Here is a 26,431-nt window from a genome sequence, read left to right as displayed (position 1 = left end):
AAGCACATTTCTCAGAGCAAATCCCTGTCATTAAGCAATGCATGACTGTACTTAAAACAAGTAACAAATTGGATAAACCAATGAACTCTCTAGTATACTGTAATTCTCTCCATTCTGACTAATTCTGATTATTCCTTTTGCCTAACTGGGAATAAGTTATCTGAGATGGTACAGCCTAATTTACTAATGAGTTCGGTTGTTTGTGGCAGCTGTTCAATATCTAGGCTGCGGTATTGATGTTTTATATTGGTAAGCAAGTGAAACAAAAGGAAATGAAGTTAACATTTCTTTTTTTTTTTTTTTTTTTTTTTTTGAGACGGAGTCTTGCTCTGTCGCCCAGGCTGGAGTGCAGTGGCCAGATCTCGGCTCACTGCAAGCTCCGCCTCCCGGGTTCACGCCATTCTCCTGCCTCAGCCTCCCGAGTAGCTGGGACTACAGGCACCCGCCACCTCGCCCGGCTAGTTTTTTGTAATATTTAGTAGAGACGGGGTTTCACCGTGTTAGCCAGGATGGTCTCGATCTCCTGACCTCGTGATCCACCCGTCTCCGCCTCCCAAAGTGCTGGGATTACAGGCTTGAGCCACCGCGCCCTGCCGAAGTTAACATTTCTATAAAAGTATTTTTCTTGTTTTAGACCAAAGGCTGTGTCTAATCTATTAATGTTCTATGAAGAGCAGTGATGAAATACAATCTGCAAAAGGCACAAACACAAATAGTATTGCTGGAGCTGGTTTACAGCTTATTTTCTATCAATACATCTCAGCCAGCATGCTCTGGAAGTGCTGCAGCTGTTCTCTTCTTTCACTTTTCTGCAACTTTAGAACTGAGTCTGTGCCCAGCTCATATGTAGTCACACTAAATTGTGTTTGCAGTAGTTGAAAAGGAAAGATAAAAACCTTAAGAAAAAAAAGCCTAAAGATATAACTTTGGAAGTATAGATAACTTAAGACTCTTTTCTATGAGCATTTTAATTGGAGGTCTTGCCATTTGACACATGAATATTATAAAACTTATAATATTCTGCCTGTGGCTGCCTGTGAGAAATGTGTTTGTAGCTTGAGCAAAGGAGTGATGTTGCTTGTAGCCCTAATTTAATGGGTCAGAATGTTTATTATAACCTGGAGCCAAATTCAATTACTATGTTGTAAAAGTGACTGAATAATCTCCAATTAGCAAGCAGGATGGTCAGCGTTAGTAAATGCATTTAAAGACTTTTGCCGGCTGGGTGCAGTGGCTCACACCTATAATCCCAGCATTTTGGGAGGCTGAGGTGGGCGGATCACCGGAGGTCAGGAGTTCGAGACCAGACTCGCCTGAGGTCAGGAGTTCGAGACCAGACTGGCCAATGTGGTGAAACCCTGTCTCTACTAAAAATACAAAAATTAGTTGGGCATGGTGGCAGGCGCCCGGTACTCGGTAATATGAGGTACTCGGGAGGCTGAGGCAGGAGGATCGCTTGAACTCGGGAGGCAGAGGTTGCAGTGAGCTGAGATTGCGCCATTGCACTCCAGCCTGGGTAACAAGAGCAACATGACACTCCATCTCAAAAAAAAAACAAACAACTTTTGCCATTGTGCTACCATTTCAAGTTTTCATCGCACCTGTAATTAAAAAAAAAAAAAAAAAAATGGGAGGGTTCTACATTCTTGGTCAGTACTGGTTCAATTTTAAAAGTTACTTAAGGCCAGGCTGACTCAGTTGATCATGCCTAAGCAGATAACAGTTAAGGAGCTGAAGCCCTAGTTAAGCCTAACTGATCTTGGCTGTAGAAACCTTCCAGCTTCTGGGAAGAACCAGGACAATGGGACATCAGTTGGTTAGATTGCATCTTGATGGTTTGTATGTCCCCATTGTGTACTTGAAGTTTTTCTTGTCCTTCTTGCCATCTGAAAGTGCTGTAGAGTTATAGAATCACACAATATAACAGCCGAAAATACTAGACATCATTGAATCCCACTCTCTTATTTTATTTTATTTTTTATTTTATTTATTTTTTGAGACAAAGTCTTGCTCTGTCACCCAGGCATGGCACAAGCTCAGCTCACTGCAATCTTTGCCTCCTGGGTTCAAGCCATTCTCCTGTCTCAGCCTCCCGAGTGGCTGGGATTACAGGTGTGCACCACCATGCCTGGCTAATTTTTTGTATTTTTAGTAGAGATGGGGTTTCACTATGTTGGCCTGGCTGGTTCAAACTCCTGACCACAGGTGATCCACCCACTTCAGCCTCCCAAAATGCTGGGAATACAGGTGTGAGCTACGGTGCCCGGCTCCACTCTTCTTATTTTAAAAAGACACAGTATGGCTGGGTGTGGTGGCTCACGCCTGTAATCTTAGCACTTTGAGAGGTGGAGGTGGGAGGATTGCTTGAGGCCAGGAGTTTGAGACCAGCCTAGGCAACATGATGAAACCCCACCTCTACTGAAAATACAAAAATTAACCGAATGTGGTGGTGTGCGTCTACAGTTCCAGCTACTCGGGAGGCTAAGGTGGGAGGATTGATTGAGCTCGGAAGGTCAAGGTTGCAGTGAGCTGAGATCGTCCCACTGCAGTTCAGCCTGGGTGACAGAGCAAAACCCTGTCAAAAAAAAAAAAAAAAAAAAAAGAAAGGGGAGGGGGAAAGAAAGAAGGGAGGGAGGGAGGGAGGAAGGGTGCAGTCCAGTGGTTTAGGACTAGAGTATAGGTGTGCTGAGGTCATCATCACTATTGGAGTGATAATTGAAGCAGTGTCACTTATCTCGGGTAATACCTGAGGTTCACTGCTGGAAATCAAGGATGTGAACACACCAAAGTGAGGTTAAGAGTAGAAGTTTAACAGGCAAAAAGAAAGAGAAGAGCTCTCAGCCCAGAGAGGGATCCTGGAGAAAAATGGGTTGCCAGTTCCATGATGAAATGCACGGAGTTTTATAAATGAGCTTGAGGAGGCAGTGTCTGATTTACATAGGGCCCAAAAGATTGGTTGGACCAGGTGTGCCATTTACATAGCATGCAAAGAAGCTGGCCACCCCAGCCTAATCTTTTATTATGCAGATGTTCTCTACCTGCATCATGTTGCCTCTTCCTTTACTGTACACATGGTTGACAAAGAAAAGGGAAGATGGAGCCTCCATGTTGAACATGCCTGGCCCCCATGTAGCCTTTTCCTATTGGCATAGCTGCTGGCATTCACCCATGCAAGCTTCTAGCATGCTTTTCTATGTCTGCAGCTCGATTTTTCAGGGTGGTCTTTGCTAGAAAAGAAATGATTTGGGGGCTGCTTTTTATTAAAAGGGAAACCTTGCCGAGAACTGTCTTACCCTCATTAACTGCCTAAATAATTTCTTTCTAGCTTCTGCATCACTATTAAGCAAATTGACAAACTTCTCTGTGACTCTGTTCCTCATCTGTGGCATGGGACAGTAAATGGAACCTACCGCACGGGGGAGTTGTAGAGATTTATTGAGATCTTAAAGAGCTCCTGACTTACAGCATGTGCTCAATGAAAAATAATTTTTTTTTTGAAGGAGAAAACTGAAATCACAAATGAATATTGCAATGGCAGAGAAAAGGAAAAAGGGACTAATGTTTATTTAGCCCTTGTTATCTACCAGGCCCTATTCTAGGTGATTTACATATGTAAATTACATATTACATATTACACACTACATATTACATATTACATATTACACATTACATATTACAAATTACATATTACATATTAAATATTACATATTACATCATTTAGCTCTGAGAGAGATGTTACTTTTTCCTTTTTACTGATAAGGAGACTGAGGTTCAAAGAGATTAAGTTACTTGCCAAAGGACACAGATCTGGTAATAGCAGAGTGAGGTAAGATTCAGATTGCTGCATTCCAAAACCCTAGTTCTTTTTCCACTATTCCGTTACCTTCCAAGATGAGAAGTAGGACCTCGTTTTCCTAGCATGAAAATGGGTTGCATTTCAAAAATTCATTTACAAGTTGGTTGTTTGGAGTTACTTTTCTGTGGAGACAATGTTACATGGTTACATGCCCAGGCTTATCTGCAAAAGCTATAATGTAACTGAAATTCTGCACATTTGTGAACTGAAACTATTAAGGAAAAAAAATGCATTGCAGTTCTAGCTATAAGCAGAAAAAGAAAAAATAAGAATGCATTTTAAATTCTGTGGAATGAGAAGAGTACGTTCGGTTAGAGGGCAGTGAAGGAGGAGATGGGGACTGTTTTGATTCTGGTAGGGCTCTGGGATACTTTCATGGACGGGATATTCACCCATATTTCCTTTTAAAAAATAATTACGTATGAGAGAGATAGGACAGGTGGTAGTGTTGACCTAATTTCTGTTGGAAATATTTAGCTTTCCTTTTTAAATACATTTACTCATTTTTTTTTTTTTTAGTAATGACGTGAGAGCCCAGCTAGTCACCCTCATACAGTCATAGAGTATTACAGTTTATAGATGTCATACCTGTAATCCCAGCACTTTGGGAGGCCGAGGTAGGTGAATCATTTGAGGTCAGGAGTTCAAGACCAGCCTGGCCAACATGGTGAAACCCCACCTCTACTAAAAATACAAAAATTAGCCAGGCATGGTGGCAGGTGCCTGTAGTCCCAGCTACTCAGGAGGCTGAGGCAGGAGAATCGCTTGAACCCAGGGGGCGGAGGTTGCAGCCACTGTACTCCAGCCTGGGCGACAGGGTGAGACTGTCTCAAAAAAATAAAAATAAAAAATAAATAAAGTTTATGGATGTGTTGAAGAAAGAATGAAGATAAAAGAATGCTTTCCTGAGCAAATCATGTAGGCATTTGAAGGAATTGAGGAGCTAAACAGCATGTGTGCACAGATATGAAAATGATAAAATTAAATTTTCATTTCATCTTAAATCTTCATCATTTTACTTCATTTGGCACTTAATTTCTGAGCATATGCTATGTGCCAGTCACCATGTGTCGTGGCTATGAGGGAAAAAAACAGTCACAGACCCTAAGTCACAAATTTGCAAAAGTATTTGCTTTGTACTTGAAGCATCTACTAGAGATTATATATTCAGATCATCCAATGATGTTTTCCTCCTCATCAGTATTTATGAATATGTAAAGGTTACTTAATTATAACTAGTGGGAATAAGACTGAGGTGTTTTTTGTTTGTTTTTGTTTTTTAAGGCAGGATCTCCCCCTGTTGCCCAAGCCAGAGTGCAGTGGTGCAAGCATAGTTTACTACAGCCTTGATCTCCTGGGCTCAAGTGATTCTCCTGCGTCGGCCTCCCAAGTAGCTAGGGCTACAGGCAAGAGCCACCACACCCAGTTAATTTTTAATTTTTAAATTTTTTTGTAGAGATAGGGTCTTGCTATGTTGCCCAGGCTGGTCTCAAATTCATGGCTTCAAGTGATCTTCCAGTTTGGCTTCCCAAAATGCTGGAATTAAAGGTGTGAGCCACTGCTCCCAGCCAAGTAATCTTTTTTTTCTTTTTTTTGAGACAGAGTTTCGCTCTTGTCACCCAGACTGGAGTGCAATGGTGTGATCTTATCTCATTGCAACCTCTGCCTCCTGGGTTCAAGCAGTTCTCCTACCTCAGCCTCCCAAGTAGCTGGGATTACAAGCATCTGCCACCATGCCCAACTAATTTTTGTATTTTTAGTAGAGACGGGGTTTTACCACGTTGGCCAGGCGGTCTCGAACTCCTGACCTCAGATGATCCACTCACCTTGGCCTCCCAAAGTGCTGGGATTACAGGCGTGAGCTACCACGCCTGCCAAGTAATCTTTTTAATAACTAAGAACACTGGAAAACTAGAGGCGATTATTAGTAAAAAGTGTTCATTTTATTTTCCCATAATTATTGCTTGATTTCCTGTCACTAGTCAGGACTAAAAGATGGGAGATGTGGGACCTTTGAGTTTTGTTACGTAGCATTTGCTTATGTATGTTTGCAACGAAAATGGAAACTTTAGGCCAGCAGGCACAGTGGCTCATGCCTGTAATCCCAGCACTTTGGGAGGCCTCTGGAGTAGTTGGGACTACAGCTAGGTGCCACCATGCCCAGCTGATTTTTGTATTTTGAGTAGAAATGGGGTTTTACCATGTTGGCTGGTCTCAAGTGATCCACCCATCTTGGCCTCCCAAAGTGCTGGGATTACAGGTGTGCCTCCATACAGAAGAATCTCTTTTTTTTTTGAAACGGAGTCTCACTCTATCACCCAGGCTGGAGTGCAGTGGTGCGATCTTGGCTCACTGCAAGCTCCGCCTCCCGGGTGCATGCCATTGTCCTGCCTCAGCCTCCTAAGTAGCTGGGGACTATAGGCGCCCGCCACCACGCTAATTTTTTGTATTTTTAGTAGAGACGGGATTTCACTCTGTTAGCCAGGATGGTCTCAATCTCCTGACCTCATGATCCGCCCGCCTCAGCCTCCCAAAGTGCTGGGATTACAGCTGTGAGCCACTGTGTCCGGCCAGAAGAATTTGAGTTGAGGGGGAGGATGAAGTGTTTGCACATTGGAAGCTTAGTCATGGTATCTTCATAAATGGGGATCTGGTGAGCAAGACTGATCTGCTAACATTTATGTAGCCTTAACTGACAGACTGAGTCTCATGGTGGGTTAGAATAAACAGCTGCTGCCAAGGAAGCTTAACATTGGTTCTAAGGAAGCTGTGTAGAATCAGATAAGCTTGCTTGACATCAAAACTTGACACTGACATGGTTCATCTGCTGCCTAGCCTATGTGATTGTGTTCTCATTGATGCACATTTAAATTAATATTTTGGGCAATTGGTTAACATTTTAACCTTTAGGCCCTAGAGGTTTCTCATTACTTTATAGATTATTTATGAAGAATATTGTTGATGCATTTTAGAATTTAATCTGTGTTTTTTTTCTGATTATGAAGGCAATACATAGTTGATTTAAAAAAAAAACAAACTCTGGAAAAAGTGTAGAAAAGGATTAAGGAGAAAATAAAAATCACCTGAAATTCTACTTCCCATGGTGCGTTTGCTTCCAGTTATTTTCTCAATGTGGATATATGTTCGGGAGAGAGTGGGATGTTTCCTCATTAGTGAAATAGCTGAGGCTTCAGTAAAATTTCACTTAACACTCATGGTATTGAGATGTTTGCCTAATGCACTGTGCTAATTAAGGTTGTTTGTTTAATCAGGTGGTACAAACTCTGACGCCTTAGGAGCCAAATAAATAGGCAATGAGCGAATCAGGCCAGTTATAAGCATTGGGGAGTGATGGCAACTGTGGTTAATTGGAAAATGCCGGCCCTAACTAAAGAAGTTACTACCATCTTCAACTTACTGTTCTCACCTGGAAACAAGGGCTAATGTTACCAAATCTTCCTAATTGTCAAGAAAGTCCCAGAAGTCTGTTTCTTTTTAATGTGAAATTTCTCATGTTAAAAAATACTATGCAGGTGAAACAAAATAGTCTGTGTGTTGCACTTGGCCGGTACACTGGTATTTTTTGTCACTCCTGACATAAATGCTTCTCAATCTTTCTCATAGCTCTCAGAAGAAGAGCACATTAATTAAAGAAAATGTTGGATAAGGAGTTTCTGAGAATGACTTCAGGAACTTTTCCCTCTGAGAGGGTTGCTTAGTATAGAAATGATAAACTCAGTTACAGGAATCAGGTGGTGACATAAATGAGTAAAATGAATTGGGATTAAGATTATGAGTGTGGACATGGCGCAAATGCCCTGTTTGGGACATTTGGGTTCCAGCAATGTTTTTCCCTGATGGAATGCAGATCCAAATTGCTGCCAGACCTTCTAATATTTAAGAGATGTCAGAAATTTGGATCTTTGTGAAATTTCTTGATTTTTAACCCATTTATGCATAGTGTTCCATTATTGGAACACTAGGCTTGTGGGAGTTATTTATATCCTAATGCTCAAGGTCATTGCCAAGGTCTGATTTTTCACACAAAAAATTTGCAACTTCTGGCATAAATGGGTTAAAAATACTGTGTGGATCAAACAAAAACCATCCTTGTCCCAAATTCTACACAAAGTCCACTAATTTGCAGCTCCTGGCCTAGATCACTGTTTCCTACATATGTCCTAGAAATCCTAATTCCATCATATATTAATAGGTGTAAGAAATAAGGAATTCTTGGTCAAATGAATTTGGAAAATAGAGGATTAAACAAAACTGAACATATTTCCTGACTGAAGGTTATCATAGATCCTCAATTATGCTAATGTGCCTTGTAAATTCCTAAGAAGATATAGCCCATTACCCTATAGTTACAGTCAGGTCTCCATCTCCACTTGCTTCCCCCACTAACCCCCTTGTCTAGGGTAAGGGTGGCCTTTCTCCTGGTAAAGGTTAGTCTCTGTATCTCTCTCCAGATTCTTGCCCTGTCTCTTCAGGGATCTGACTTCAGAAGAAATCTGTTTCCTGCCTCTTTTCCTGTAGCCATCGGTGTGCTTGGTTTTCTCCAGTTTTAAAAAAATGACAACCTTTTCTTTTACCATACACAAAAATTGACTCCAAATGGATCACAGACCTAACTGTAAGAGCTAAAACTATAAAATTCTTAGAATAAAACATGGGAGTAAATCTTCATGACCTCAGGTTAGATGAAGCCTTCTTAGGTGTTACACCAAACGCACAAGTAGCAAAAGATAACACAAAACAACAGGAAAAAAGCACAAGCAACCAAAATCACGAGCAACAAAAGAAGACAAGCTAGGCTGTAATCCCAGCATTTTGGGAGGCCCCATGGGTAGATTACTTGAGGCCAGAAGTTCGAGACCAGCCTGGCCACCATGGTGGACCCCGTCTCTACAAAAAATACTAAAAATTAGCTAGGTGTGGCCGGGTGCGGTGGCTCACACCTGTAATTCCAGCACTTTGGAAGGCTGAGGCCAGCGGATCACCTGTTGTCAAGAGTTCCAGACTAGCCTGACCAACATGGAGAAACCCTATCTCTGCTAAAAATACAAAATTAGCTGGGCGTGGTGGCACATGCCTGTAATCCCAGCTACTCGGGAGGCTAAGGCAGGAGAATCACTTGAACCTGGGAGGCAGAGGTTGCAGTGAGCCGAGATCACGCCATTGCGCTCCAACCTGGGCAACAAGAGTGAAACTCCGTCTCAAAAAAAAAAAAAGCCTGGTGTGGTTGTATACACCTGTACATCTAGCTACTCAGGGGGCTGAGGTGGGAGGACCACCTGGGCCCAAAGAGGTAGAGGCTGTCATGAGTTGTGATCATGCCAGTGCAGTCTAGTCTGGGCAACAGAGACTCTGTCTCAGAATAAAAAAAGGAAAAGAAAAAGGCAAGCTATATTTTAGTCTTAAATTGGCCTTTATCAAAATTAAAAGCTTGTGCTGCAAAGGACACTATCAAGAAAGGGAAAGACAACCCACAGACTGAGAAAAATATTTGCAAAAGATAAATAACTCAAAATATTGGCAAGGAGCCAGGCACAGTGGCTCATGCCTATAATCCCAGCACTTTGTGAGGCCGAAGCAGGCAGATCACCTGAGGTCAGGAGTTCGAGACCTGCCTGGCCAACATGATGAAACCTGGTCTCTACCCAAAAAATACAAAAATTAGCCAGGCGTGGTGACTCATGCCTGTAGTCCAGCTACTTGGGAGGCTGAAACAGGAGAATCGCTTGAACCCGGGAGGCGGAGGTTGCAGTGAGCCCAGATTGCACCACTGCACCTCCGGCCTGGGTGACAGAGTAATGCTTGGTCTCAAAAATAAATAAATTAAATAAATAAATAAATAAATAAATAAATAAATAAAAAATAAAAATTGGCAAGGGATTTGAATAGACATTTCTTAAAAGTAGATATATAAATGGTCAATAAACACATAAAAAGATGCTCAGCATCATTAGCCATCAGGTCAAAACCATAATGAGATACCACTTCACTAGGAGGGCTGTAATTAAAAAGATAATAACAAGTGTTGCCAGGGATGTTGAGAAGTTGGAACCCTCTCATGTAGCTGCTGCGAATGTTAAATGGTTTAGCCTCTTTGGAAGAGTCTGGCATTTCCTCAAATGGTCAAACATAGAGAGACCATGTGACCCAGCAATTCAATACCTAGGTTTATAACCAAGAGAAATGAAATCATGTTCATATAAAACCTTGTACACTAATGTTTATAGCAGCATTATTCATAATAGCCAAAAAATGAAAACAACTCAGGTATCCATCAACTGATGAATGGACACACAAAATGTGGTGTAACCATACAATGAAATATGATTTGGCAATAAAAAGAAAGGAAGTACTGATTCATGGCACAGCATGAAAGAAGCTAGTCACTAAAGAGCACATCTTATGTGATTTTATTTATATCAGATATTTAGAATAAGTGTCTGTAGAGAAAAAGTAGATTAGTGATTACCTAAGACTAGGTGGTGGTGAGGAAGGGTTAGGGCTAAATGGGGGTGGTGTTGACTGCTAGTGGTACTAGGTCTCTTTTTGGAGTGATGAAAATGTTCACAAATCAATTGTGATGGTCGCACAACTCTGTGAATATCTTAATGACACCATTAACCTCTCTATGGCAGTTGACACTATTGACTGTTCCTAAAACTCTTTTGGCTTTTATGACACAGTTCTACTGATCCCCCCTGCCCCTATCTCTGATATTTTCTTCCTAGCTCTTTTCACCAGCTTGTTCTTCCACCAGCTACTTATTTGTTGGTGGTGTTGGGTCATGATTTCATTCATTATCCATGGCTTCTAGAACGTCTGATTTGCCCGTTACTTGTGAATCAATTTTTCTAGTCCAGGTAAGTGAACTGAGGAACCATCTTTTCTGTTGCTTATCGGACAACTCCCTCTGAATATCCCAGTGCTAATTAGTTTCCCTCTCAGATCTGGTTTTCTTCCTATGTTACCAATTGACCCAGTCACTTGAGCCAGGGGCTGGGAGCCATCCTAGATTTCTCTCTCACTCTCTGCATGGAGTGTCATGTAGCTGCCTTTTTTACACCTGCCCTCTCATCTCCATTCACACTGCTGCTGCTTCTGCTACAGTTAATCTGTAGTTTATCTTTCACTAAGACTGTAAGTAAGCTCCGTGAGATCTGGGGCCATGTGTGTTTTCTTCATCACTGTCTGTAATGCTTGGTACATTGCATGTTATATAAGTAGTATTTGTTGATTGAATAAATGAATTCACAAATGAACTTGTCTTCCTAGTTTTCTTTGTTCTGATCCATTCTTGCTGCTGAATTTTTCTGTTTGAAATGCAGACCTAACAGTGTCTTTTACTTAGAATAATTAAATAATTTCCCATTGCTTAGAGGATAAGTCTATTGCTTTGCATACAAGGCCGTTCATGATGTGGCCCCTTTCTGCTTTTCCAATTTCCTGTCCTTTCCATACCTCCTCTCTACACAGTACCCCGTTTTCCAGCTGTGTTTCCTGAACTGGCCATTCTTTCCCATATCTTGCCCTATTAACTGGAAAGCCCTCCTTTTTACCTTGAATCCTATCACTTCTGGATAACTCTTATTCTGCCTTCCTAGAATTTATCTTCCTCTGTGAAACTTCCTGTACCTCACCATGCAGAGCGGAAACTTGGATGTAACTCTACTAGAGCATGCATTACATTGCATTACATTATTTGTTTAAGCATTTGTCTGTGAACAAGGACTGAGTCTCACTTTTGTATCTCCATCACACGGTGACAGATATAGTGCCTCCCACATGGGAAGTACTCATTAAGTGCTTGATTAAATGAATTAAGTTGGAAATCAGAGTAGATTAGAGAGTTTCAGTTTTTCTGGATGTGGCCTCTTCAACACTGAACTCTGGCTGGCCATCTGTGAATGATGTACAAAGGATATCAGTGAGGGGTGGATGGATCACAAATCCATCACCACCCCAGAAAAACAATCAAAAACATTGCTGATGATGGGTCACATACATTATTATTATCCTTGTATGACTGAGGGCTGGTACTGGACACAGCTGCAATCAGAATGGTTGTTCAGTATAATGGATTGATTAGGCTTACTCTTATGCCATAAGACATTGATTTGAGCCACAGTAAGTCAGGCAAATGGGTACACATTCTTAATACTGGTCACAATCAGTTGGTCACAACCTATTGTCTAAATAATTAAATAATTAAGAACATCTTCCTACCACCTTTTTAATGTAATGCTCTTTAGTTATGACTTACACTGTACAAATCAGTAACAAAAGTCTTCCCAGCTTTGTTTCGTCTTTCTGTTTTCTTGTACTTATTCTAGCTAGAGGAGACATCTACATTAACATATTTTTCAGTCTAGGTAGTGACTTGAACCAGCCAACCTTTTTTTTTCTCTCTTTCTTTTTTTTTTGCTGGAAAGAAACCAAATCTCTCTACATTACTAAACCAAATCGAGTACATTGTGATGAAAAGAGTAATAATAACAACAGCAGAAGACAAAAGGCCTCTCACATAGAATTTTGAACTAAAGTCACATATTGAACAAAAGATATTTAAATTAACTACTGAACAAATTAAGAACTCTTCAAAAGAAACAAGGCTTCCTGCCAAGCCCCCTAAAAATGCCCCCAGGCCTCTTACTCATTCACTACCATTATTTCAGTTTATGTCTAAAGATGTTTTATTTCTTATCTCATTCTCTTCCTACCACCTAGTGGACACATAGTTGGCACTTACTGCTTGTTTATTGAATTGAATGGAATCAAGCCCCAAGAGTTAAAGGCTATTCTCTGAAGAAGAAAATAAAAGAGAAATAATTTTGTCAGTGAATAGAACTAACAAGTCTGAGTTTCTCTCAGCAGTGGAATAAAGTTAGGAAGGGATAACATGTACAATTAGCTCTCTGTATCTGTGGGTTCCACACTTGTGCATTTAACCAACTGTGGACTGAAAATATTCAGAAAACAAGGATGGTTGCATCTGTGTTGAACATGTACAGATTTTTTTTCCTTGTCTTTATTCCCTAAACAATACAGTATAACAACTATTTACATAGCATTTATATTATATTAGGTATTACAAATAATCCAGAGATAATTTAAAGTATGTGGGAGGATGTGTGTAAGCTACATGCAAACGCTATGCTGTTTTATATAAGAGACGAGCATCTGTGGGTTTTGGTATTTGAAGCGGGTCATGGAACCAATTCTCCATAGATACCAAGAGACATGACTATATTTCTTATAAGGTTAGATTACTCCAAAAGGGTTGTTTTAAAATACTGACCCAGAGAAACCTATTCAGACTATAACTAAGATCTGTTTGTTCTTTTCTCTGTTTTTGTTTTTGTTTTTTTTTAGATGGAGTTTTGCTCTTGTCACCCAGGCTGGAGTGCCATGGCACAATCTTGGCTCACTGCAACCTCTGTCTCCCGGGTTCAAGTGATACTCCTGCCTCAGGCTCCCGAGTAGTTGGGATTCCAGGTGCCCGCCATCACGCCCAACCAATTTTTGTATATTTAGTAGAGACAGGGTTTCACCATGTTGGCCAGGCTGGTCTCAAACTTCTGATCTCAGGTGATCTGCCCACCTTGGCCTCCCAAAGTGCTGGATTACAGGCGTGAGTCACTGTGCCCAGCTGCTCTGTTTTTTGTTTGTTTGTTTTTTGTTTGTTTTTTTAGTCCTTTAATCCACAGGGCTTTTTTTTCAGAAGGAATCAGGTTTATTTTAAGGCATTAAAAACTCAGGCATCAGACAGGTGTGGTGGCATGCACCCGTACTCCCAGCTACTTGGGAGGCTGAGGTGGAAGGATTCCTTGACCCCAGCAGTTCAAGGAACTGGGCAATATAGCAAGACCCCATCTTAAAAAAAATTAAAAAAGAAGCATTTGTTGATTCTTATGACCTGTTTGCAAAGTTGTAGTCTATATTGGGAATCATGTTTCCCCATACTAAGCTGACCTCCAAGAATAACATTTTCCCACCAGCCATAAAGATTCCTGTTAGTTAACAAAAGACATTTTGTGAATTAATCCCTTTCTTGTTTGTTCTACTCTATTTTTTTTTTTTTTTTTTTTTTTTTTTTGAGACAGAGTCTCACTCTGTTGCCCAGGCTGGAGTGCAGTGGCATGATCTTGGCTCACTGCAAGCTCCACCTCCCGGGTTCACACCATTCTCCTGCCTCAGCCCCTCGAGTAGCTGGGACTACAGGCACCTGCCACCACACACGGCAAGTTTTTTGTATTTTTAGTCGAGACAGGTTTTCACTGTGTTAGCCAGGATGGTCTCGATCTCCTGACCTCGTGATCCGCCCGCCTCGGCCTCCTAAAGTGCTGGGATTATAGGCGTGTGTGAGCCACCGCGCCTGGCCGTTCTACTTTATTTTTATTTGGAAAAGTTGGGTGCTATGGAAATTTTCTGTTTTGATGGTGACAGGAGAGGACAGGAAAATGCATTTTCTGTCATCAATGGATTAATGGCTTAAAAGTAAAAGATTTGTCTTTGGTTCTCCTAGACAGGTTTTGCCAGTTGTTCCCAAACACGACATACCTTTCTGCTTCTGTAGATCTTTAGAAACTGGTTCTTTGGAAGTTCTCGACTTGTTACTTCGGTGTTAGAACACTGAATTGTAAAGATCTAGAAAAGAGGATGACAATCTTTGAATAAATGGGCAGGTCAAGGTAACATAATCCTCTCTGCCTTCACTTAGCGTACAAAGTCCTTCCTGAACTAACTGAGCTTTCCTTTCTAGCCTCATTTCCTCTGTTGAAGCCACACCAGCCTGTCTTTCTAGTCCTGGCCTCCTTGTACTCGCATATCTGACTGACCTTCTTTGCCTGTGATCCTCTTTTTGGTTGGGCTGCCTGATTATTCTCTACTGGGCAGCTTCTCCTTTCCAGGCCTGGCTCCTTTCTTCTAAAAGACCACATAGCAAAGGCATAAATGAAGGTTAATTTAGTAGCTATGTGAAGAATGAATTGGAAGGAAGAGTCTGGAGCAACAAGACCAATTTTAGGAGACAGTGAAGGTCTCATGGATCTGTGCTGCCTGATATGGTAGCCACTAGCCGCATGTGGCAATTAAAATGAAATAAAGGTAAAAATTCAGTTCTTCAGTTATACTGGCCACATTTCTTTCTTTCTTTTCTTTCTTTCTTTTTTTTTTTTGAGATGGAGTTTTGCTCTGTCACCTAGGCTGGAGTGCAGTGGTGCAATCTCAGCTCACTGCAGCCTCCGCCTCCCAGGTTGAAGCAATTCTCCTGCCTCAGCCTCTCGAGTAGCTGGGATTACAGGCGCCTGCCACACGCCCAGCTAATTTTTGTATTTTTAGTAGAGACGGGGTTTCGCCATGTTGACCAGGGTGGTCTTGAATTCCTGACGTCAGGTGATCCACCCGCCTTGGCCTCCCAAAGTGCTGGGATTACAGGCATGAGCCACTGCACCCCACCTATGCTGGGAACATTTCAAGTGGTCAATACTCACATGTGGCTAATGGGTACTGGATTGGGCGGCACAGATTAAATAAAATATTTCCATCATAACAGAAAATTCTTTGGACAGCACTGCCAAAAATCAATTCCCCAAGAAAAAATGGCATTCATTCTACATAGTGATGTTTTATGTGTTGTACCTTAAAAACAGTGCCATTCATTGTCCCTAATCTAATTCTAGGCAGAGTGTATTGAGCAGTTATGAATACTATTGCTTCAAGTATGAATGCAACTTAGAATAACAAAATCAAATTTGGTGTTTATCACTTAAGTATTCAAAAATAGCATTTAAATAAATGCCCTTGAATATATTTTTAATTATTTATCTTTCCTTACCTACTCCTACTCTTACAAAGAGGCGTCAATTAATTACATGCCATTCAGTTTTTAGTAATTACCTCTACTGGGGTCAGATTATTTGCTATTTGCAAAACTGTTTTAATGTTTTCGTCTAGTATAGCCATGATTACTTTATCTTTGGATAGTAACTGTTTGTCATATATCAGCCTTCTAGCATTGCTGCCTTTAAAGGCTTTTTATTTCATTGATTTAGAAGTGATTTTTTTTCTTTTTTCCTTTTTTTGAGGCAGCGTTTTGCTCTTGTTGCCCAGGCTGAAGTACGGTGGCGCGATCTTGGCTCACTGCAACCTCCGCCTCCCAGGTTAAAGCGATTCTCTTGCATCAGCCTCCAGAGTAGCTGGGATTATAGGCATCTGCCACCATGCCCAGCTAATTTTTGTATTTTTAGTAGAGACAGGGTTTCACCATGTTAGCCAGGCTTGGTGGTGAACTCCTGACCTCAGGTGACCCACCCGCCTCAGACTCCCAAAGTGCTGGGATTTATAGGCATAAGCCACCATGCCCGGCCACATGGTTTTATTTCTTTACCTCAGTGTAGTCTTCATCCCCCACCCCACCCAGTCCAAGAGCAAGTCCTAATAATAGTTCTTCCTTCAAAAGGTAACACAATTCTGTTCTTTTCTCCATTTCTATTTTTACTACTTAAGTGATCCTCCCATCTCAGCCTCCCAAGCAGCTGGGACCACAGGTGTGAGCCACCACACCCGACTAATTTTTTGTAGAGACAGGGTCTCACTGTGTTTCCCAGGCTGGTCCCAAACTCCTGGTTTCAAGTAATTCTCTCACCTCGGTCTTTCCAAAGTGCTGGGAATAAGTGTGCACCACTGTGCCGGCCAGGATTTTTCTTACTCCATTTTTTTACTCTTTAAACTCAATCAAAAGTTGCATGGTTAGCCGGGCGTGGTGGCTCACACCTGTAATCCCAGCACTTTGGGAGGCCGAGGTGGGCGGATCACGAGGTCAGGAGATCGAGACCATCCTGGCCAACACGGTGAAACCCCGTCTCTACTAAATATTACAAAAATTAGCTAGGCGTGGTGGCAGGTGCCTGTAATCCCAGCTACTCGGGAGGCTGAGGCAGGAGAATGGCGTGAACCTGGGAGGCGGAGCTTGCAGTGAGCTGAGATCCGGCCACTGCACTCCAGCCTGGGCGACAGAGCGAGACTCCGTCTCAAAAAAAAAAAAAAAAAAAAAAAGTTACGTGGTTAAATAGTAGGACTGACATATTTCACTTAGTAGTGAAAACAGAAATGGAGTAAGTAACTTAAGGTTACTTAAGTCACTACTATCACTCTCCCGGCTGACTGCAGTAGCCTCCCTGCAATCATCTAGGAGAGTGATACTGGTTACCCTGCTTTCCCCTCACCCCCTAAAAATAGGCAAAATGACCTTTTAAAAAGAAAATCAGGCCAGGCATAGTGGCTCATGACTGTAATCCCAACAGTTTGGGAGGCCAAGGCAGGAGGATCGCCGGAGCATGGGAGTTTGAGACCAGCCTGGGAAACACAGTGTGAGACCCCATCTCTACAAAAGAAAAAAACCAAAAAATTAGCTAGGCATGGTGGCTCATGCCTGGAGTCCTAGCTGCTCCAGACGGAGGATCTCTTGAGCCCGGAATCACTTGAGCTATGATTGCGCCACTGCACTCAAGTCTGGGCTATGGAGCCAGATCATGTCTCTTAAAAAAAAGAAAAAGTCAGATTAATCTCTTGTTTAGAACTCCTGCCTCCTATTATACTGATAAACGATTCCAAATATTTCAAGCTGGGCTGAAAGGCTCTTTATGATCTGGCCCTTGCCTTCTTACCCAGCCTCATCACCACACCACACTTCCCTCCCTCCCTGAGCTTCAGCCACTCTGGCCTCTTTCCAGTTCCTAAAATACACGCAGTCTTTTCCTACCTTAGGGCCTTTTTCTGGCTACTCCTCTTGGATTGTTCTTGCCTAGCTCTTTCATGAGTGGCTCCTTCTTAGTTTCAAAGTCTCAGCTCCAATGTTGCTTCTTTATCTACTCTTTCCAAAGTAGGCTCCTCTGTTTCCAGCCTGTACTCTTTATAGCATCATTTTTACCATTATCTGGCGTCATATTTGTTTATTTACTTGACTCTCTGTCTCTCCCTACTAGACTATAAGTTCCATGAAGGCAGGAAACTTATTTTTATTCTCTATCTCTACTACCTAAACAGTACCTGGCACATATTGTTGTGCTAAAAACAATGTTTAATAACGCTGAATAACTTAATATTTTCTAAAGGAGATATAAGAGGAACTCACCTAGTTCTCCCTCTCACCCTTGCTCTCTGTGTCTGTGTCCCTCCTTCTCCCCACATATATAAAAGGAATCTCTCTGTGTCATAAATGTGAATATCTTTCTAGGCCCTTTATACTGAATGTGAACCAGTGACTTTGTGGCTGAACTTCATCTTTTACTTCATGAAATCATGGCCACAGCTTTTTAAATGGTTGGTTTCAGTTGGAAAACATAGTGAATAATACATCTGGAAATATTCTGTCATGTTTTGAGCTGAGAGACTCTAGAGAACCAGCTGCTGATTTAAAAGCCTTTTATTATGATACAGACAGTCTATTGTCTACAGAAGCATTGGCTGTTACACAGTGGTAGATATGTGTTGCTTTTTCTAGCTATTAACTTGAGAGAAAAAACTTGTATTCATAATTTATGCATGACTTATATTCTCTGAGAATAGTTTATTGTGTTATTTTCTTTAGCTGATTTACTGTGCATTTAGAGAATTTTTGATACAGGGTCTTGCCCTGTTCAGGCTGGAGTACAATGGTGTAAAACACTGCTCACCACAGCCTCGACCTCCTGGGCTTAAGTGATCCTCCCATCTCAGTCTCCCAAGCAGCTGGGACCACAGGTGTGAGCCACCACACCCGACTAATTTTTTGTAGAGACAGGGTCTCACTGTGTTGCCCAGGCTGGTCCCCAACTCCTGGTTTCAAGTAATCCTCTCACCTCGTCTTTCCAAAGTGCTGGGAATAAGTGTGCACCACTGTGCTGGCCAGGATTTTTCTTACTCTATTTTTTTTTCCTTTAAACTCAATCAAAAGTTACATGGTTAAATAGTAGGACTGACATATTTTGCATTCTGGGGTTTTTTAATTTCACAGATTTCTACATTAAAATATGGTTTATAATTATGATTTAGTACTCCTAGGTGGCTTTATATTGTTAAAATGGATGAATTTCGCCATTTACTATATTAAAGTTTACTCTTATATTTTATAATACATGAATATAGGGGAAGAAAAATTGACATTCAAGACCTGCACAGAGATAATTTTGAAGAAAGTGAATATGTGTATGATTAGTGGTATAATACATACGTAATTTGTTGTGTGACATTTAATATTTTGATAATTTAAGAAAATTTCTGACCATTACTATTTGGAAGATTTATATAAAATGACAGATAATTATGTACTAAGATTATTAGGTAGAAAATAATTACAACTAAATAACTTAGGCTGGGAGTGGTGGCTCATGCCTGTAATCCCAGCACTTTGGGAGGCCAAGGTGAGTGGATCACTTGAGGTCAGGAGTTCGAGACCAGCCTGGCCAACATGGTGAAACCCCATCTCTACTAAAAATCAAAAAAAAAAAAAAAAAAAAAAAAAAAAATTAGCTGGGTGTGGTGGCACATGCCTGTAGTCCCAACTACTTGGGATGCTGAGGCACGAGAATCACTTGAACCTGGGAGGCCAAGGTTTCAGTGAGCCGAGACTGTACCACTGCGCTTCAGCCTGGGTGATAAAGTGAGACTCTATTTCAAAAACACAAACAAACAAAAATAACAAAACAGCTTACAGTAACATTTTTGTGTTTTTAAATTACAAAAATTACTTTAAAATTTACATTTCAGGGGCCGGGCGCAGTGGCTTACGCCTGTAATCCCAGCACTTTGGGAGGCCGATGTGGGCGGATCACAAGGTCAGGAGATCGAGACCACGGTGAAACCCCGTCTCTACTAAAATACAAAAAATTAGCCGGGCGTGTTGGCGGGCGCCTGTGGTCCCGGCTACTCGGAGGCTGAGGCAGGAGAATGGCGTGAACCCGGGAGGCGGAGCTTGCAGTGAGCCGAGATCCCACCACTGCACTCCAGCCTGGGCGACAGAGAGAGACTCCGTCTCAAAAAAAAAAAAAAAAAATTTACGTTTCAGGAAATTAGAAAATAGGAAATACAAATACAAATTCGCTCATTTTCCTAAGCATTAGTACAACCACTGGAATATTTTAAAAATATTCTTTCAGTGTTGTTGCTTTATTTATACATGCGGGGTTTTTTTTGGTGTTGTACTCATAATGTACTTGCTATTTATATTTCTTCTTTTAAGTGAAATATAATGTCATAAACATTTTCCCATAATGCTAAGTTTTTATAACCATTGTTTTAATGGCCCCATAGTACTCAACCTAACAATATATCTTAATTTACTTAACTATTCCTCTTTGTTGGAGGAGTTATTTATGAAGTGTTTTAGCTTTTATAATTATCATCATAGTGAATACTTTTGTGAATATTGTTTTTATTACCACGTTTGGTATTACAGCTTATAAGGTATATTCTCAAAAGTGGAATTTCTAGGTATGACTTTTTTTTATGTCTCCTAACACATTCTAACAAATGATTTTTCAAAGAGAATATATGAGTTTATATCACCACCTGCAGGGTGTAAAACTATCTATTCCATTGTTGCATGCAGCATTATATATTCTTTCTTTTTAACTTGCGCTACAATTAGGGAAAAATATCATGTTGTTTTAATTTCAGTTTTTTTGATTACTAGTAAATGTTGCATATTTTCATGTTTGGTTTCTAGTGTCAGAATCATAATAGTTTCAAATATTTTCCCCAGTTCCAATAACTATTTATTTTCTATATAGATGTTTTTGTTTGTCTAACTTGATTCATATACTTCAGGTAACATTTTAGAGATGTGGCAGAGTTTTTTGGCTAAACACACACACATGTATTCTCAATGATGAATTTCTCCTATTATGCTCAATAATGCTTTCAAATTAGTTACTCTGGAGAAGGAGTAATACAACATTATGTTTGTATTCCATATTATTCTGGTATATTGTGAAAGCATATTATGTGAGTAATCCTGAAAAATTTTTTAAATCCAGAAATCTCCCTTAAATCTAGAAATTTTAATGATAGATTACGTTTAAGTATATGTTTCAAATATGCTTAAGTAATAGTTTTTTAAGGTCTGAGAATTTATATTTGAATTATGAATTTTTTTTTCCTCTTGTAGGTTGGAAAAGAGACTGTTCAAACCACTGAGGATCAGATTTTGAAGAGAGATATGCCACCAGCATTTATTAAGTGAGTAATTAAAATATTCTTCTGTTGCTAAGCAAAATAGTTCTCTTGTTAGGAAGAAAAAGTAGCTGATTTCAGTAACAACTTTTTTTTTCGGTATAAAACTTTTGTTTACAATTGAAATTTCAACTTTTTTGTCTTTTTTAAAAAAACTTCATTTTAGTCTTTGATATTAGGCATTTTTGACATAATAATTTTTTTTTTTTCCTTTTTTTTTGAGACAGAGTTTCACCCTCGTCACCCAGGTTGGAGTGCAATGGCGCGATGTCAGCTCACTGCAACTCTGTCTCTTGGGTTCAAATGATTTGCCTGTCTCAGCCTCCGGAATAGCTTGGATTATAGGCACGTGCCACCATGTCTGGCTAACCGTACCTGGCCGATTTTTGACATAAGACATAAGATCATGACTTTTGAGTTTTTCTTTCTAGGATGAAAAGTATTCAGAGACCCATTGTGACTATAGCATGCATGAATCTGCATTGTATACTGGGCACCTTTGCTTGGAGATAAGGGAATAATGGTAGATATAAACTTTAAAAAATTATTGTTTCGGCCAGGCAGGGTGTCTCATGCCTGTAATCCTAACACTTAGGGAGGCCGAGGCAGGTGGGTCACCTGAGGTCAGGAGATCGAGACCTTCCTGGCTAACATGGTGAAACCCCATCTCTACTAAAAATACAGAAAAAAAGTTAGTCAAATGTGGTGGCGGGCACCTGTAGTCCCAGCTACTCGGGAGGCTGAGGCAGGAGAATGGTGTGAACTCGGAAGGCAGAGCTTGCAGTGAGTGGAGATCACGCCACTGCACTCCAGCTTGGGTGACAAAGGGAGACTCTGTCTCAAAAAAAAAAAAAAAATTATTGTTTCATATTTTCAGTTACATTTTAAATTTAAGTTATATTTATATATCTCCTAGTACTCCTAAAAATCATTTCCAGGCTTTTTGGGCTATTCTACATAAAACAAGCAGACATACTAATTTTTGAATACTTAAAACTTTTTAGGTTCTTATATTGTCTTTGATTAGTGGTTTTGTTCTATATGGCAGTCAAGTTGTAAGCAAAAGTAAAAGCTGATGGATAGGACAGAAAAAGTAGAACTAATAGAAGTTAGTAAGAATAGCATAAGACTTTTCAAAAAGAAGGTGTGTGAAGGACTTGAATAGCACCTCAAAAGAGGAAATGTAAGTGGCCAATATTTTATCTCAGTCATCAGAGAAGTGCAAATTATTCTATTATACACCCTAAATTAAGAAGCCTGATAATATCAGTTGTTGATAAGATATGGAGCAACTGGAATGTTCTTACACTGCTGTTGGGAATGTAAATTGGTGCAGCCACTTTGGAAAACAATTTGACATTAGTAAAGTAGAGGATAAGCAGTTCCACTCCCAGGTATGTTCCCTAAAGATACTTGTCCACATGCACACCAGCATCCATATAAAAAACATTTCTATCAGCATTGTTCATGACGACTCCACTGGTCTATCTAGAGTAGAATGGGTAAAAATAATCATGGTATAGTCAGAAATTGTAATATTAATCAGTAATGAAAAGGACTGAGGAATTTTCACTTAAAAATGGTTAATTTTATGCTATATGAATTTCATTTCAATTGAAAAAAACAATGAGGCCGGGTGCAGTGGCTCACACCTGTAATCCCAGCACTTTGGGAGGCCGAGGAGGGAAGATCACTTGAGCCTAGGAGTTTGAGACCAGCCTGGGCAATGTGGTGAAAACTCATCTCTACAAAACATTAACTGCATGTGGTAGTGTGAGCCGGTAGTCCCAGCCACCCAGGAGGCTGAAGTGGGAGGATCACCTGAGCTGGGGAAGTTGAGGCTACAGTGAGCTGTGACTGCACCACTGCACTGCAGCTTGGGTGACAGAGTGAAACCCTGTATCTAAAAATAAATAAATAAATAAAAAGACAAAAAAAGAGGAATGAATGAATCTCAAAAATAATTGAGGGAAATGAAAGTCAGATAGATAGATAGATAGATAGATAGATAGATAGATAGATAGATATGTAGGTTCCACTTATTTAAAGTTCAAAAATGGCCAGGTGTGGTGACTCACACCTGTAATCCCAGTACTTTGGGAGGCCAAGGCAGGTGGATCACTTGAGGTCAGGAGTTCAAGACCAGCCTGGCCAACATGGTGAAACCCCATCTCTACTAAAAATATGAAAATTAGCTGGGTATGGTGGCTCACACTTGTAATCCCAGCTACTTGGGAGGCTGAGATGGGAGAATTGCTTGAACCCAGGAAGTGGAGGTTGCAGTGAGCCGAGATCAAGTGACTGTACTCCAGCCTGGGTGATAGAGTGAGACTCTGTCTGGAAAAAAAAAAAAAAAAAAAAGCTCAAAAACATGCAGAAATAAACTATGTTGTTTAGACATGCCTATTTATATGGTAAAAAGATGAAGATGAGTAAGGAATAATGGTCACTACAGCCAGGGTAGATAGTATCTCTGGGAGGGAGGAAGAGGTTTATACTAGGGAGAGGTACACAGGGGCATCTAAAAGTAGTAATAATGTTCTATTTTTGATTTAAGTGATGAGTTACGTGGGTGGTTGTTTTATATTTATTCATTATATTATACATATGTTTATTTTCTCTATGTATGTTATATATCACAACTTTAAATAAAGCTAAAAGTGTTCCTTTATTTTTATCCTCCTTATGTTCTATTATTTTCATTCAACAGATGTAAAATTTTCACCCATATTGAAGTCTTCTTATTTCTAACTAACTTGAGTGGGTGCTTTATGTAACTGTGTTTCTGTTAATTCCACAAAATGTCTTCATGTGTCAGGAAGTAAGGTGCTAAAAGCATCTGTTTTTTTTTGTAGAGCCTATTTTGTGGGAGTATCTTTTTTGTCCTACCTTCATTGGACTTGGTGATCTCAAGGTTTCTTCTAGCTCTGACCAACAGGAGCCTATTTTGTTCACATGCCATGCAATCAGCCTGGTTTTATATATATATATATTTGAGACAGGCTCTTACTCTGTCACGCAGGTTGAAGTGCAATGGTGCAATCATGCCTCACTGCAGCCTCGATCGCCCAGGCTTAAGTGATTCTCCTGCCCCAGCCTCCTGAGTAGCTGGTGTGTGCCACCATGCCCAGACAATTGTTAAATCATTTGTAGAGGCAAGGTCTCCCTGTTGCCCAGGCTGGTCTTGAACTCCTGGGCTCAAGCGATCCTCCCGCATTGGCCTCCCAAAGTGTTGGGAGTACCGGCATGAGCCACTGTGCCCCGGTCTTAGGCTGTTAATATTAAGAGGAATCTTATGCTGTCAACTAAACATATTATAATTAAACTTGCATTTACCTTGCACTGAAAACATAGCTCTAGCTTGTAGCAGGTTGCCCCTCACACCTTGGAAGGTACAGAGCATGGGGAATGAGTGATTAGGGATTTCACTATCAGGTAGGTAGTTCGACTAGAAGACCCTGCAAACAGTTGCTTCCAACCATGACATTCTAGTCTATGAATATGATTTGATTGGTAAATGGATTTTGTCAGGAAACTTATTTTTGCTAATCCCCAGAGATATATGCTGAAATATGCTATGTGGTCTCACAGGCTTCCTTGGGGACTTAGAAAAATTAAAAATGAGCACACCCTAGTTGTGATAAAAATTTCAAAAAATTTGGTCACTTTAAAATAAAATAAAACTTCATTTATCACCCTGTGTGGTAACTAGGGCATCGACCCCTTACTCTAATAATTGGTAATTTAAAGGAAATTAAGCATTTATCTTGCCTTTCCTGTACAAAATTTTTAGAGTAGCCCAATAGCCCTAGTTGTAAGGTGAATTCTAACCAATAAATGTGGAAGACATGACATAATTAAAAATCATTGATCACTGGGCACGGTGGCTCACACCTGTAATGTCAGCACTTTGGGAGGCCGAGGCAGGCGGATCACCTGAGGTCGGGAGTTCAAGACCAGCCTGACCAACATGGAGAAACCCCATCTCTATAAAAATACAAAATTGGCCAGGCATGGTGGCGCATGCCTGTAATCCCAGCTACTCAGGAGGCTGAGGCAGGAGAATCGCTTGAACCTGGAAAGTGGAGGTTGCGGTGAGCCGAGATCATACACCATTGCACCCCAGCCTGGGCAACAAGAGCGAAACTCTATCATTGATCATGTAATTGTTGATTTAGGTAAGGATAGTCAATGGATGAAACCATTCAGAGGTTTGAACTTTTATTTTGCCATGAGGAAAAACTCTGGTCTCCGTGGTTTATCAGGGAAAAGTCATGTGTTATGACCAACTGAAAACTTTACTGAGCAGTTTTTTAAAAGTATATAATTTAATATGCCACACTCTGAAACATTACTTGAAAATAGCCTTGAGTACAAACAACAATATGGCTGTGGTTGTCCAACAAATTTGGGGGCAAATAAATATTCTATAATTGAAAACATGGTGGAGGACTAGGCATGATGGCTCACACTTGTAATCCCTGCACTTTGGGAGGCCAAGGTGGGAAGATTGCTTAAGCCCAGCAGGTCAAGGCTGCAGTGAACTGTCGTCATGCCACTGCACTCCAGCCTGGAGTGAGACCCTGTTTAAAACAAAACAAAATAAACCGTGATGGATTTTTATGCTTTGCTTTTCTTGTTTTTCTATAGAATGCAAAATGAAGCAGAAAATAGTAGGTCTTGACTTGGAAAAGACAGGGATAGAGAGGGGGGAAACAGATGGAAGCAATTAATGACATCCTTGGAACTACAGAGTAGGACATTCTTTTGAGCTGCTTGGTTGATGTTTAGAAATTTCTAGGGCACGACCGACTGAAACTTCCTCTGTAGTCTACTTTTGCAAGGATTTCTCAAGTGACTGCTTAAGCAACACTAAAGGCTAAAATATTTAAAAATTTATTGTTAGATCAGTCTGTACTCCTAGAATGTTAAGATGTCAAGGCAAGAGAAAACAAGATACTTGGCCTTTAGATAGATTTATACCTAAGCTATCTGATATATATTTAAAGGTTTTTCAGGGAAAGATATGATACTTTTAGGATTTGGGGATCTCAAGATCCTATCATAGTCTATTTGTGTGATTGACAATTAAAGGCATATTGAAAAATGGGTTTAATACATTTAAAATGATGTAATTGTCGATGAGGAACTTCCAGTGCTCATGCAATTCCTTATTGTAAACGTGAGAACCATTTTATATAGAACAAGATTTGCATGGTCACAGCCTTTCTCTTGGGTGGAGCAAAAGTTATTTGATCCCTGGCTGCACTGGCAGATAGAGCTCATAATTTACTAATTTTACCCAAGATTGCAGTAATAGCCACGGTGTTGCATAAGAAGTGTAGGGTT

General features: G+C 40.4%; 1 protein-coding gene across 2 annotated transcripts in view; it reads left to right on the top strand.

The window, feature by feature from the left end:
• The window catches only part of VCL (vinculin), a 124,799-nt gene that overhangs the window by 27,732 nt on the left and 70,636 nt on the right, over positions 1–26,431 (top strand). For both annotated transcript variants that reach the window (XM_007962962.3, XM_007962963.3), the window contains exon 2: positions 21,018–21,088. In XM_007962962.3, the coding sequence (XP_007961153.1) occupies positions 21,018–21,088 (71 nt within the window). The remainder of the gene's footprint in view (positions 1–21,017; positions 21,089–26,431) is intronic.

Source organism: Chlorocebus sabaeus, chromosome 9 (genome assembly GCF_047675955.1).
Source record: "Chlorocebus sabaeus isolate Y175 chromosome 9, mChlSab1.0.hap1, whole genome shotgun sequence".
Classification (NCBI taxonomy): domain Eukaryota; kingdom Metazoa; phylum Chordata; class Mammalia; order Primates; family Cercopithecidae; genus Chlorocebus; species Chlorocebus sabaeus.
Note: the sequence above shows the minus strand (reverse complement) of the source record. Positions and strands in the feature narration are given on the sequence as shown.